Genomic DNA, 15,031 nt, shown 5'->3' with positions numbered 1-15,031 from the left:
ATAGTCCTTTTGAACTTCCTATTCATTCAAGAATCCGGGAAAAAATGTATAATGTTTTCCACAAAAATATAAGCAGCAAAACTGTTTTTAACATAGATAATAAGAAATGTTTCTTGAGCACCAAGTCAGCATATTATGATTTCTGAAGCATCATGTGACACTTAAAATGGGAGTAATGGCTGCTGAATATTCAGCTTTCATCACAAGAATAAATTACATTTGAAAATATATAAAAATAGAAAACAGTCGTTTTAATTTGTAATAATATTTCACAGTATTACTGTTTTTGATTAAAAAAAAAAAAAACAATAAACACAGCATTTGGTGAGACTTTAACCCAAACTTTTGAATGGTATTCATTTTTTTCCAACTTGATTTTGCAGGGAAATATGACCTTGTTATGTTCTTTGTGAGATTCACTCTAGAACTACTTTAGGCAAAACTAGAACTACTTCATAATGTATTTCGAAATTTCATACATGCAACACTTTTTTATATAGTCAAAATCATTTTTACTTACTTTGACAAATTCTTTAATTTCAAATGGCAGCTTTCGGCAGGTATTCAACACCTCCATGCTCTCAGCACAGACCTCAATTTCTCCTGTGGACATTTTCTAATATTTAATAAAAATTACAATTTTACACATACGTCACCCTGAACACAGTGTCATACTTTTCTCTTTATTGTGCATATGAACAGACCTTATTCTCCTGTCCCTCTGGTCTACGCCTGACCCTTCCTTTAACCATGATGACGGACTCCACAGTGAGACCAAGAAAAGCATTCTTCAATTCAGATTTGGACTAAAGAAATAAAGTGTCAAAGAAAAATATACAGTAATGGTGAAAACATGTTACTGCAACAAATGAACCAACATATGTTGTTAGCAGCACTAGAATTAAATGATCAGACATAAAATAAACAATAAAAGCATATTGCTACCTCATCCTGTGGGATAAGAATTTGCACCAATCCACTGAAGTCTCTCAAGATCACAAAAAGATCTTGCCTAAAGAGCCAAGTACAGATATGTCTGTCTGATATAGTGATGTGGCTCAGTGAGTTTTTGAAAGAATAAGCATTGTGTCTCATACCTCAAGTACTGAATCCAGCCACATAAAGTAACCTCTTCATCTATATGACTCGAACACAATTCTCCACATGTGTGGCTTCTCAAGCTGCTTTGACCTACAAGACACAAAACAGATTAGAAATATCACACTTAACATACTGAATAAAGGCTATTACAAATACAGTCTAGTTTAATGAAGGTCACATTACCTGATAAGTAAGTAGAGCAGTTTCTGGAGAAGTTATGAGCCCATGCTAACGACTTTGGAGGTAGAGATGGTTTTGTTAAATAAATATGACTGATGGAAGGTACTGATCTTCTGCTATAGACATCTCAATACCTGCTGGGCTGATCTAAGAAAAAATAATCTGTGTTTGTTTGCCATCGTCCTGTATGCGAGGTCGTGGTGTCTCTGGCTAAATTTATTCTGTTGTCTTTAACAAATAAAAAGACACTTCTCAGAGCTGTCACATAATTGTGTATGTTTTGTTTATGTCTTCATAGTGTACGCGACTGACGGTCACCTTTGTTTTTCTCTCCTTACCTTAATCTTATACCTAAGTCGGTCTACAGAATACAAACACCTATACAATTTGCCTCACATAGCGTATAAAAATAACTGAATTAAATTAAAAATCTTAATCCATGTGACTTTTCACTGACATTCTGAATCATGACAGTTGTGAACTGTATCCGTGTGCTACAGTCCCTCCGGCGCATTGAATGCTGTGACGTAACTAATCAAATTAGAACTAATCGATTTATTGTTTTTGTAACATGACAATAAATAACGTTTGTTATATGTATGTACCATAATTTTAAGTCTATCAACACCATTTACTTATCTTGGTAAATATGATGTAGAGTCGACTAAATGTAGAAATATGTGATGCATATTACTCTTACTAGCAGCAATTGATTAGTATTCCTGCCCCACCCCATTGCACGACGGGAAAGCGGGATGTTCAAATCCTCTTCCTGCTTTTTTTTTTTTTTGGCTCGGTGTGTTTTTGTTCATCATGGAGGGGAGAGGCAGGTATGACAGATTTAAGATTGTAAACTTAAAACGTTTTGTCTCGCAGAATTTTTATTTCAATCACAACACGTAATGCGCGTCTCACTTAATACAACGAAAATGGATCATGCACTGGTTTAGCGAAATGCTAATAGTAGCGGTTGTCTGAACTGTTGTCTTTTGTTTTCTGATTAAGTTGTTTGATTAAATGGTTTAAAACCCCAAAATTTAGTGTATTGTAAGCGTACACTTACGACATATAACCTATTTTGTAATTAAAACAGAAGTTGTTGATCATTGTTGGTTCCATTAGTAGTAGAGTCGTTATAAATAACTATATCTGTTGCTTGTATTACCCATGCAGTGCCGTCAACACTCCCGCCAGCAGACCCGTTACTCGTAGAAGCAAAAGTTATGGTCGGAGCTGTGTGGAAGCACCCTCATATTTCTGGCAAACACCAGGACATTTAACAGTCTTGAAGATCCCAACCAGCAGAGGGGCTGCCAGATCACAACTCATCACTGTAAGAGATCATGGACTCAAAAGACTCATTCAATATCTCAATATGATATAGAGTGGATTGAGTGTCAAATGTCTTTATTTTTTTTTCTACAGAATAAGGTTGACCCTGAGCATATCGCTCTTCTGGTGAAAAATGAGTGGAAGCTGTCCTACGTCACCCCTTTGCATCACTTCAGACATACACAGCTGAAATCATATTCCAAACACCTCGCAGCCTTCATCGCAGCAGAGAAACAGCAAGGAGTTGCAGTTGAAGTCGGGTTAGAAGTGGGATTTAAGGTGACATTTACTGCAGTTCTTGGACTGGCTGAGACAGATGAGGATGCTGAGACTGTTTTCATTCAGGTAAGCCTGAACAGGCTGGTAATTCGTTCATTTTTGTTTTAAGAAATAAATGCTTTTCAGCAAGGATGCATTAAATCAGTGATGGGCAAACTTGGCCCTTCCAGGCCACTTTCCTGCAGAGATTTGATCCAACCCTGATAAAACTCACCTGCCTGTAGCCTTCTAGTAGTCTTGAAGACAATGATGAGCTGGTTCAGGTGTGTTTGATTAGAGTTGGAGCTAAACTCTGAGCTTTCTAGTAGTCTTGAAAACAATGATTAGCTGGTTCAGGTGTGTTTGATTAGAGTTGGAGCTAAACTCTGAAGGAAAGTGACCTGGAAGGGTCAAGTTTGCCCACCCCTGCATTAAATTGATCAAAAGCAACACATTTATGTTGTAACAAATGCTTTTCTTCCTATTCATCGATGAATCTTGAAAAGATGCATCATGGTTTTCATAAAAATATTAAGCAGCAGCCCAGTTTTCAACCATAATAATTCTTTAGGACCAAATCAGCATTTTAGAATCCTTTCTAAAGGGTCATGTGAAAAGTTTGGGTTCAAAAATGTTTTTTTAATCAGTATAATGCATTAAATTGATGTCACAATAAATACATTGACATTGCTAAACAAACTTTCGATTCATCAAAGAATCCTGAAAAAAAATAGCTGTTTCTACAATACTATTAGGCAGCACAATTGTTTTTAACATTGATAATAATAAGAACTTCTTTCTTGAGCACTAAATCAGTATATTAGAATCATTTCTGAAAGAAAGACTGGAGTAATGGGTACTTAGAATTCAGCTTTGCCATCGCAGGATTAAATTACATTTGAAAAAAATATTAAAATAAAGATATTTTAAATAAAATTTCACAATATTTACTGTATTTTGTATCAAATAAATGCAGCCTTGGCAAACATAAGAGACTTTTTCATATGAGACCTCTTTTCAAAAAGTCTTACCGATCAAACTTTTGAATGGAAGCATATAAATATGCCACATTCATGTTAATCTTTCTCTTATTCCCTCAGATCCAGTCCAAACCGGTATTTGCTGCAGCTGCAGATGCACCGAAAGTTGTCTGGCGCGGTTGGCTCACGTGCGTCAATGGTGATCCGGAGTACCTGAGGTCGCTGCCTCCTGATTTTGTCAGCTTACCTCTGTTTTGCACAAGTGGACCGGAGTCTCTTACAACCCTGGTTAAATCCTGGTTCGAGAGGGCGTTTGATTGCAACTTTGGTTCTTTGGCTTTAAACTCCACCACTCTCAACTGGCTGGCTGCTCTGTGGACTGGTTGCCATTCCACCTGCAATATCAGGTATCTGAAACTGGCCTGGAGCCTTCCGACACAGCCACCCCTGGATGTCTCGTATACAGTTAACCCACAGGATGCGTGGGAGCTCTGGAACAGCATTCACCCAGAGGAGAGTACAGATGACAAGATTGATATTAAAGAGGTCCAGTCTTTCATCAATGGGCTGGAGACTCATTTTTTTCGACACTTTAAGATCTACCTGTCTGCTGGTACACTCGTAAAAGTATCTACCGCTCTGGGATCAGCACATCTTGATGGGAAAATCAAGGTAATTGTTATGTGTCATATCTATTCATTGTATATACAGCGCGAGTTGCATTCGTATTTGTTACAACTTAATTTTTCTCTCTTTCAGATTGGAAACAGTGACTACATCACCACCTTACTTACCCTGCTGACAGAATCTGCTCTTTTGAAAATGCCAACCTAAAATCTGCTTTTTATTTAGATTTGTAAATAAATTTTTTGGTTGTTGTTTTTTTTCTATGACATCTAAACTTTTATATCTTTTAAAGCTTATTGTCTCATTATTTTTTTTTGTGCTGTAAAATATGTCTATGTTTGTTTTCCAGCTTTTAAAAATTGAACTTTTTATTCTGTTTTCGGATGCCTGTTTTCTTTAACTTGCTAGAGTTTTATCAAGACAAATAACATATCAGTCTTAGGCTTACATTAATGTGATTCAACTCATTTATCACAAATAAACCTGATTATCAACTATGTGTAAATTTATTACTACTACATGTATAGGTTCTTATAAATAGTTCACACAAATAGGCATTAATAATATGTCTGTTAGTATATTGTAACATGTTTATATTTTATACAAACATTTTGAACCTTTTAAAGTGTGCAAATCACTTGGGGGTATTTGTTATCTTTACAAAATGAATAGTGGCTTAATTTTGGTTGTTTTGTCTCAGGGCCTCTGCAATTATTTGATTACGTTTTGCTAGCAGTGCCAACGATGTCAGAATCTAAATGTATAACATTTTACAAAGCATGCAGGTAGCACAGGCGAGCAGAAGTTTGTGTTCTAATGGTAGTTCTGAAATTAGTTTGGATTTGATTGGTTTCTTATTTGTAATTGATTTAAATGGACTGTTTGTGTTATTGCATATTACTGTTGTTGGTGGTGTATATTCAAAACACCCTTCATTTAAGCATTTACATCAGAAAAGGACCTATGTGCATAAAATGTATTTGAATTCCGAGTTACCTTTTGTCTCTCAATAAAGCACAAATCTAAGTTGAATTTTCTATTTATATTTTAAGAGATCTCCAAAAAGGACATTTAAATTCAAGGAGTCTAAATCAGTGGTTCTCAATCAGGGGGCTTATAAGTTAAATGCTAAAAATGACTATACAAACATGTTAAATGCGAAGACCAGAGTTCTTGAACTTGAGGTAATTACACAAATCACTATTTTTATTGTATCTATTGATGCTCCTAGTTTCGGTAATAAAAATGTTTGAAAACCAGCTGCTTTGTCATCATTACAGCAGAAGTACCAGAGAAAATATTGTCTTGAACAGATGGGGGGTCTCACACTCTAAAAAAATGCTGGGTTAAATATATCCCAGCGCTGGGTTAAAAAGGGACAAACCCAGCTATTGGGTTGTTTTGACCCAGCGGTTGGGTTGTTTTGAACCCGACCGCTGGGTCAAAATCCAATAGCTGGGTTTGTCCCTTTTTAACCCAGCATTTTTTAGAGTGCAGAATAAAGAAGGTTGAGAACCACTGATCTAAACCTCATAGAAAAGGTTGATCACCAATAAACACAATTTCAATGACTGAAAACATTTGGATTATTTTTCTTTGGATATTGTATTTCAACTTTCAATGTTTTGAAATGTATAGACAGTTGTACATCTTTAAAATTAAATAAGATCATGGAAGATATACTTTATGTAACCGTTTTTCAATACCAAGATTAGAACACATAACTGTCCTGTTCATTAAAAAAAAAAAGTAAAGGCAGTTGTAACAATTCAAAGAGATTCATCTCATATTCAGTAACAAGCTCTACATTAAGTTTCTGAGCATACGTGCAGGCTACTACTGCAAACCTGTTTTTTCTACAATTTCAGATTATGAAAAATCTATTTTTACCTTGTGTCCTCATACTTGCATAAAATAATACATCCAACAATATAAAAAAAATATATATATACAAACTTTAATAGAAAAACTCTAGTGGATTAAAGTGCATGGACTGGTTCATTGATGCATTCGGTTGTATAAAAGTAAACAAATTGATAATATGTCAAACCTGTTTTTGACTGCTTCAAAAATAACTTATTTTCTTCTTTTACAGCCTTCATTAGATTGCAATGTTTCAGGAGGGACTGCATTTTCAGTACACCAAAGAAAGAGAAAAAAAAAATCAACTAATCTGCTTACATCTGGTAAAATGCAGAGGAACAGTTAATGCTCAGTGTACAACTCATTATAAAAACCTAAACTTAAAGAAATGGTAAAGATATCACAGTGCATCCAATTCAGACTAGAACATCAATCAGAGAAACATTTGCTCATAAGAACGAGCGTCATTCACACCAATCCCCAGTAACGTGCGTTTCAGGTTACTGTAGTTATTCTTCAATGCAGTCAAACAGACCGGCAGAAGCCTAGTTCCTTCCAGATAAACAAACGCTCTGGCTGATGCTTTTCCGGCTGCTGTTTCTCTCTTCAAAACATTGCCTTTGGGTATTCTCAAGTATGAAAGAGAAACCAAATGTAAAAACAAAATGGAGTGATGCTCTATGGCCAGGTTAGTCTCCTCAGAGCAGCTTCAGGAGATGGTTCCTTTGCCATCTCAGTAACTGGAGACAATACTCAGTTTTTAACAGGCTTTCCTCTTGCATGATGTACAATGTCTCTATGAGGCACGAGCTATGGTGAGGCATCTGAGAGATGGATACTGTAGGTGTTACCATATATGTGATTCACAGTGAGTCATTTTTATTACACCAACACCACCTCCCAACCTCCTGTAGTTCATTCCTCCATAGAGCCTTGGGGAAAGAAAAAGAAACCAGCAAAAAACAATCAGCGACTGGAAAATCACCTATGATTTGAATATGTGACCCTGGACCACAAAACCAGTCTTAAGTGTCAATTTTTCAGGCATAAAAGAAAAATCGATCATTTTGACCCATACAATGTATTTTTGGTTATTGCTACAAATATACCCCAGCGACTTAAGACGCTTAAACTTAAGGTTTTGTGGTCCAGGGTCACATATGATTCAAGTCAAAAGCTTGAGGTAATACGATTTTTAATATCACCAAGGCTGCAATTATTTGATCAAAAACAGTAAAAACAGCAATATTTTGAAATATCATTACAATTTAAAATAACCGTTTTCTATTTTCATGCATTTTAAAATGTAAAATGCAAAGCTGAATTTTCAACAGCCATTTTTCCAGTCTTTTTCAAGAATTTCTTATTATCAATGTTGAAAACAATTTTGCTGCTGCTTAATGTTTTTGTGGAAACCGTGATACAAAAAAAATAAAAAACAGTAGTGTACATACTATGGAAGAAAAATAATGCCATATGTCTTTGAAACAAAAAAAGCACGTTGAATAGCACTAACTGAAAAAATAATGCATTGCATTAACAGTGCTTGCATTTTAATGCCTTGTATTTCCAGGGCTTGCATTTTTAGGTCCTGAAATTTAACATAGTTGTCTATTTAAGCTGTGAATATTTCAATTCAAAATATTTCACACACATTTTCATAATTAAAAATTCAATAATTCATATTCACCTTCCAGAATTCACTTCCAAAATATTCAGTCGGTTTAAAAATACGATGTATATTAACAGGCAAATTTCGATCCATTTTATTTCACTTTCCAAATTCGCTTCCACAAATTCAGTGGTTATAATTCCGACAGAAAATTCGGCATTGCATATCCGGGAGCTGCAGGAATAGCATTAGAGCACCAATGCATGATCTCCAGCTGCTGTCAGTCGCTCACCAGCAGGTGGCGCAAGCGGCTGTTAATGAAGACCAAAGGAACAGGTGGATTAAGTCACTTATTCACAAAAACTGATTTGCAGAAATGGAGCAAGCGCTAAGTAGAAGTTTTGATGATCGGGGCCAGTATAAACATGTGGAAAAGCTGGTTGTGTGTATGTTTAATTCAACATCTTTGCTGTTTCCCGTAGCGTATGTATGCCGCTTTCTCTAACACATAGGTGATTATAATGCTATTTTACCCAACGCTGATGTACAGAACTAACATTACATCTGAGGAAGACATATATTGCTTTCGGTTGCTTAGTTTCCTTTACTTGTATCATGGCTTGTTTGACGCTGTGCTGTTAATACTGGGGTTACCCTCATACGTCACACTTCAGGATTCCCCAATGACGCACAAGGTGCCTCAGTGAACTATAAGACCTCAGATATCAGAAAAAGTTTTACTGATGATGCGAACTATACCAACAGTTAAGCAGATGTAGAATATGAACGAACGCACAAGGTTTCACGCTGTTTCCCTCAGAAATCTTTTAAAGAATAATGCAACGACAGCTATTAAAAGACCAAACTCAGATCTTACTGATGATGCAAACTACAAACAGGCAGATGAGGATATGAACGCAAGTTACAGAATGCGCAAAACTGCACGTTAAACATTTCCCATAAAGAAAACACTTAACGCGGTAGTTTTAGGTTTGATATTCGCTGCATATTCGCCTAGACTGCTTTAGGGACCGTCTGCAAATTTACCACACAGTACAAAACGAAGTCCAAATATTTATTCAAAGTAATGTTTACAGTAAATGAATAATTTACTCAAACTGACTAAATTTATATTGGCAATAACTCGCCTTAGACAATACTTTCCCCAAGTATGTACACTACACAAATGTTTTTTAAGAAAAAAATTACAGTAATTCACCAAAATGGGGTTTTTCGTGTTCCAAATGTTGTATGTTACTAGTGACCAGACTGACTTACTACAGTTGAAATTTTGCCAATATCTTCCTCACTGTATATACAGTATATAATTATTCTTAAGAAATTACTATAATTCACAAAGTTTTTTTTATGTTCCAAAGGCTGTAGTGCATTCCTAGTGACTAGACTGACTTACACAGGTGAAATTTTGCTAATACCTCCCTTACTGTACATAAACATTTTATACTACAACCTTTGGAACATGAAAAATCCCTTTTGAGGTCCTACAGATTTTTTTTGTTTTGTTTTAAATAATTGAGAATGGTGCATACAGTAAGGGAGATATTGGCAAAATTTCACATGAAGTCAGTCTTGCAACTAGCAACGTTCTACAACCAGTGGAACATGAAAAAATCCTTTTGGTGAATTACTGTAGTTTTTAAAAATATATATTTGTGTACTGTAAATACCGTAAGGGAGATATTGGCCAAATCTAACCTGTAGTAAGTTAGTCTTGTATCTAGCAATGTACTACAATGTTGGAACATGAAAAAACCCTTTCCATCTTTTATATGTAAATAATTGTGTACTGTACAGATATGAAGAGAGGTATTGGCAAAATCTCACCTGTAGTAAATCACTATGAGCAATACGAGCTTTACAATTTGACAGTGTGTTATTTTAAATGTTAAAAGTTTTAATTTTAATTAAAATACATTGGACATTTTAACCCAGTCGGTGGAATTGTCAGACAGTCCCTTGTGTGCGATAGCGCGTCAATGCTTTCTCCGGTTTAAATTTGCAGCAATAATACACCTAGGCGGTTTTGAACTCCTATTTTTATGTCAATATAAAGTGGTTGCATATTGTTAAAACTAATCGTGGTATTGATATCTTTGTAGGACTGTTGATTCTATAGATCAGTGGTAAGGGAAAGCAATTATAAAGAAAATGCAGCGCGTTGCATTCTTCTGACCTCATTTGCTTGCCTGTATATAGTTCACATAATCATCAATAAAGTGTATTCTGAGATCTGAGGTCTTATATCACTGTATTAGTTCACTGAGGCGCGTTACGAGTCGTTGGGGAATCCTGGAGCACAGCGTCACACAAGCCATGATACAAGTAAAGGAAACTAAGCAACCGAAAGCAATATATGTCTTCCTCAGATGTAATGTTAGTTCTGTACATCAGCGTTGGGTAAAATAGCATTATAATCTCCTATGTGGTAGAGAAAGCTGCTTACATGTAGGCTACGGGAAACAGCGAAGATGTTGAAATAAACATACACACAATCAGCTTTTCCCCATGTTTATATTGGCCCCGATCATCAAAACTTCTACTTAGCGCTTGCTCCATTTCTGCAAATCAGTTTTTGTGAATGAGTGACTTAATCCACCTGTTGCTTTGGTCTTCATTAACAGCCGCTTGCGCCACCTGCTGGTGAGAGACTAACAGCAGCTGGAGATCATGCATTGGTGCTCTAATGCTATTCCTGCAGCTCTCGGATGTGCAATGCCGAATTTTCTGTCGGAATTATAACCACTGAATTTGTGGAAGCGAATTTGGAAAGTGAAATAAAATGGACCGAAATTTGCCTGTCAAATATTATACATCGTATTTTTAAACAGACTGAATATTTTGGAAGTGAATTCTGGAAGGTGAATAACAACTAGATAACTTGTTAAATAGACAACTATGTTAAATTTCAGGACCTAAAAATGCAAGCCCTGGAAATACAAGGCATTAAAATGCAAGCACTGTTAATGCAATGCATTATTTTTTCAGTTAGTGCTATTCAACGTGCTTTTTTGTTTCAAAGACATATGGCATTATTTTTCTTCCATAACATACCTCCATGTGTTGGCATCAGGATCATAGACTTCTATAGTTTTTAGGTATGTGGTACCGTCAAATCCTCCAACTGCCATCAACTGGCCATTTACTACTGCTAAACCAACCTAGAACAACAGAGAGAATTAATTTGCTGGGCAATTCTTTTTCTAAGAGGCTGAAACAACTTCAAAGATTCACATACCCCACTTCTTCTGGACGTCATTGCGACCACAGGTGACCACTGATTGGTTCTGGGATTGTATCGCTCTGCGCTGCTCAGTTCCGTGGTATCGTCTCTGCCGCCCACAGAGTAGATCATATCCTGGTATACGGCACAGCCCAGGTGTTTCCGACGGGTACCCATGGGTGCCACTGTATGCCAGCGGTTCTCTTGAGGGTTATACCGCTCCACTGCCAACAAAATCACTTAATAAATATTCTGCATGTGCTTTATAGTATCTGAAATTCTGCAATCAACACTACATTTAACCATTTGGAGTCAGTAAGATTTTGTAAATATTTTTGACAAAAGTCTCTTCTCAACTCAACTTTGTCATTCTTCCACATACACAGTATACAGAAGAGCGAAATGTCGTTTCTGACGGACCAAGGTGCAAGACACTGACAAACAAGTATACATGTGTTCATGACAACAGGAATTAAACATAAGAGCACATTAAACATAAGAGCAGTAACATGAGGTAGAAATGTAAAATAGTAACATAAGAAATGTTAAAAGTGTAAGTGCTAGTGCCCAATTGAGGTGGCTCAGAGCAGACTAAATCATGTTAAATAATGTGCATTTGCACAGAGTGTCCCTAGCGCACACATTAGGTCGCTGAGTGCGACTGTATGTAAACTGACCATTGTGCAGGAGTGTCTATAGTGCACAGCTAAGTTAAAGTGCAAAGTGCACTTAAAATATAATAGTACTGATTCCAAACATTTGAACAGTTTTGAATAAAGCATTAGGTATGTTAAAAATACCAGTACTTTGATATCAATTTGACAATAAAGGAAATAAATTAACAATACTGCTCCACATGAGTGTTCATATGCACTTTGTGGTCAAAAATGGTGTCTTGGCAAAATATTAAATGTAAATACAGTCAGTTATAATCGAGCAACACTAACTAAAAAAAACGGAAAATGTCTCACCTACCATAATAAACCGGTTTAATTGCTTGGAAAATTTAGAAGCAATTTTTACTTTACAACAAGTCTTTTCAATTGTTTCCATTTAATATTTATATTCATATTTAACTAGGTTTGGGAATCGAAAAAATCAATTGCAATTCCAGAATCGTATACTTAAGGTCAAGAATCGAATACTTGTCGTAAAATTAAAATTTCAATTCCATTTATCAATTCCTGTGCGAATCATTTTTTTTTTTTTTTTACGTGGCGAAAACCAGCTGTTAAAAATGTATTTGTTTTTGAATAATTCATTCAAGAGATTCATTCAAAACCCTGACTCATCCAGTAATGAAACAAGTAAATCTTGAGTGAGTCATTGAACCATTCCATTCATAAATTCCATGAGATTTTGTTTAGCTGGCTCTTTTTTTTTCTTCAGAATTGTAAGAGAACTACAACCTCCATAAAAAAAAAAAAAAAATCTCAATTTATCCAGAATCGTACAGCTCTATATTGCACACAAACAGCTCTTAATGTTTTTTTCTGTAGCCGGCTGATTTTTGTTCATGGTATTCAGCAATTAAAATGTTTTACAAAAAGAAACACAGAATAAATGTTTTTGATATCTAAATGTTTGACTTTATTTTTTAACCACATTGGAATCGAAACTGGGTATCGAGAAGAATCGGAATCAGAATTGGAATTAATAAAATTAAAACGATACCCAACCCTATATTTAACTTAACAAGAAAGTGCATTCAATAGCTTTTTTTTTTTTGCTGTAGTACTGAGAAGTTTCACAAAAAGTTCCAACGTTTATTAAATTTGGTGCTTGTATTGATTACAACTACTGAAACTTCAAACTACCGAACGGACAACTTCAAAGTTTTAACGCCAATACAGTAATGTTCTTTTATTGAATAATAATATCCAATACTTTAATCATAAAAATGTCAAAACACTCCTCAGCGGCATTTATTCTAAGAAATACAGAAGACACATCAAATATTAAATACAAACACAGCAATATCTGATCACTTTGAACTGACTCCAATATTACTGAGTTCTCCTTCTACATCTTCCAGTATTTACCTGTGTTTAGTGGGGATGTGCCATCTGAACCGCCTACTGCGTAAAGAAAACCTCCTAATACAGCTACAGCTACACCCAACCGCCTGGTACTCATCGAGGCAACACGAGTCCACTTATTCTCTTTCGGATCATACCTTGAAAAAAATAAAATAAAAAATCTAATTAAATCCCCTCCTAAAGAAAACTCCAAGCCATGCCAATTTACATATTTATATGTACCTTTCTACAATGTTGAGACAGGAAACACCATCCTGACCTCCCACGGCATACAGATACCCTCCTAATACAGCAACACCCACACTGGTCCTGCAGGTGCTAGTAGGGGCGACGTCACTGCTCCACTGGTTAGTCTTAGGATCATACCTGACAAAGCCAGCAGAGGGCAGAAATGCTGCGTTTCATTTTTCATCCATAATTCATTTCATGTATTTCATCCTGTGAGGATTCATTCATTAGATTCTAGAAGCATGGTAAACACAACAGATTGATTTTCATTAATCAAGCAGCACCTCTCCACACTATTGAGATAAGATGAGCCGTCGTGTCCGCCAACTGCATACAACAGATCATCCAGAACACTGACACCAACTCCACAGCGCCGTTTGCTCATGGACGCCACCATCCTCCACTCATTGGTCTGAGGGTCGTAGCGCTCAACGCTTGAGATAGCATCACCACTGCACCAACCTCCCACTGAGTCACACAAACAGAAGTCTGATGTGCAAAGGGAAAATCTTGGAAAGCAAACAAAAAAACAACCAATGAAACTAAGATTTGGCTACTAAAACACCCACCAGCAAACAGTACTTCTCCACAACGGATAGGCTTTCTGGGCCGGGTTCGAGGTCCCTGCATTAGAGGGCGCTCTTGGGGTAGCAGGAGGTAGTTCTTGGCTTCATCAACCAAGTCCCTATAGGGCGAAAAAGTGTTGATTAATCTACGCTGTCACAGTTTAGAGATTGAAATGGAAATTTTACATCTAAATGTTAATAGAGAATTAAAAACATATTTTAATGGTACAGATTGATTGCAAATGGCTGTAAACTAAGCAAGACAAGACAAAAGATCAAGGTGACCTATAATTTTGCAAGAGCCTCCAAAAAGATTTTATATATTTATAGAATATTATATTCAGTTTGAATAGCATGATTAAAGTACAAAATCCTCAAAATACATTACTGTTTTTTATAACTGTGCACTATGTCAACTATTACGGTATATTCAAGGCGAGAGACAAATGAAAAATAAAAATAAATAAATACATGTAAATACATTTTTGTTTTTAAATAAATAAACAAATATATAAACGTTTTTTTTTTTTATTAAACTAAGTCTGGTCTCACTTTATTAAAAAAAAATTCATAATTAACTGAAAAGTAAATATACCTACAGTAGTTAAACCCATCAGAGTCTATTAAAATATGCTTCAGAGATATTGTACTCTGGCAAAAGGGGCACTGATGAGGGTCTTCACCCATTAACAAAAACTTTACTTGGTTTAAAATGGACTGTTCACACGCACCTACACTCCTCATCACTCTTGATCAGAGGATCTGAACCCACCGTCCCAACCAGAAACTTCGGGCTCAAAAGGGGAAGACGCACATGTTGTAAGACCTGTTGCCATGACAAAACAGATGAGTGGTCTTATGAATTATTTATCTCATTGTTGCAATAATTTACACAGAACCCTTTTTTTTATCCAGATAATATATACTACCATTTAAAAGCCTGTCATCTAGTCATTATTAAAGAGATTTATTATAGAAATATAATGTAGAAATTACTTTTATTC

General features: G+C 35.8%; 3 protein-coding genes across 3 annotated transcripts in view; 1 reads left to right on the top strand and 2 right to left on the bottom strand.

Moving 5' to 3' along the window:
• Nucleotides 1–520: 520 nt before the first annotated feature.
• Nucleotides 521–1,779, bottom strand: LOC107657415 (aspartate--tRNA ligase, mitochondrial-like; the record flags this gene model as incomplete). The annotated part of the gene is made up of 6 exons (XM_016445468.1): nt 1,416–1,779; nt 1,285–1,336; nt 1,098–1,191; nt 946–1,012; nt 705–806; nt 521–616 (listed from the first exon to the last, which is right to left on the bottom strand). Coding segments are annotated over exons 1-6 (456 nt in total), but the record flags the coding sequence as incomplete, so codon positions are not given.
• A 243-nt stretch (nt 1,780–2,022) lies between these two features.
• LOC107657424 (centromere protein L) lies at nt 2,023–4,849 on the top strand. Its single transcript, XM_016445478.1, has 5 exons — nt 2,023–2,111; nt 2,455–2,614; nt 2,707–2,958; nt 3,972–4,523; nt 4,611–4,849. The coding sequence occupies exons 1-5, from the start codon at nt 2,095–2,097 to the stop codon at nt 4,683–4,685; spliced, it is 1,056 nt and encodes a 351-aa protein (XP_016300964.1). The 5' UTR covers nt 2,023–2,094; the 3' UTR covers nt 4,686–4,849.
• Nucleotides 4,850–6,119: 1,270 nt separating this feature from the next.
• The window catches only part of LOC107657460 (kelch-like protein 20), a 12,106-nt gene continuing 3,194 nt past the window's right edge, over nt 6,120–15,031 (bottom strand). The window contains exons 5-12 of the mRNA XM_016445553.1: nt 14,759–14,853; nt 14,031–14,146; nt 13,746–13,929; nt 13,456–13,599; nt 13,237–13,370; nt 11,210–11,418; nt 11,026–11,132; nt 6,120–7,273 (exon numbers count right to left, since the gene is read on the bottom strand). The gene's annotated coding sequence lies outside the window, so the exon portion shown is untranslated. The remainder of the gene's footprint in view (nt 7,274–11,025; nt 11,133–11,209; nt 11,419–13,236; nt 13,371–13,455; nt 13,600–13,745; nt 13,930–14,030; nt 14,147–14,758; nt 14,854–15,031) is intronic.

The sequence above is a fragment of the Sinocyclocheilus anshuiensis genome, unplaced genomic scaffold (genome assembly GCF_001515605.1).
Source record: "Sinocyclocheilus anshuiensis isolate Anshui unplaced genomic scaffold, SAMN03320099.WGS_v1.1 scaffold155, whole genome shotgun sequence".
In the NCBI taxonomy this organism is placed as follows: Eukaryota; Metazoa; Chordata; class Actinopteri; order Cypriniformes; family Cyprinidae; genus Sinocyclocheilus; species Sinocyclocheilus anshuiensis.
Note: the sequence above shows the minus strand (reverse complement) of the source record. Positions and strands in the feature narration are given on the sequence as shown.

Bases quoted from the DNA above. Each gene is read 5' to 3' on its own strand.
- LOC107657424 (XM_016445478.1), top strand. The intron at 2,615-2,706 runs GTAAGAGATCAT...TTTTTTCTACAG, and splicing joins CCAGATCACAACTCATCACT to AATAAGGTTGACCCTGAGCA. The intron at 2,959-3,971 runs GTAAGCCTGAAC...TTATTCCCTCAG, and splicing joins CTGAGACTGTTTTCATTCAG to ATCCAGTCCAAACCGGTATT.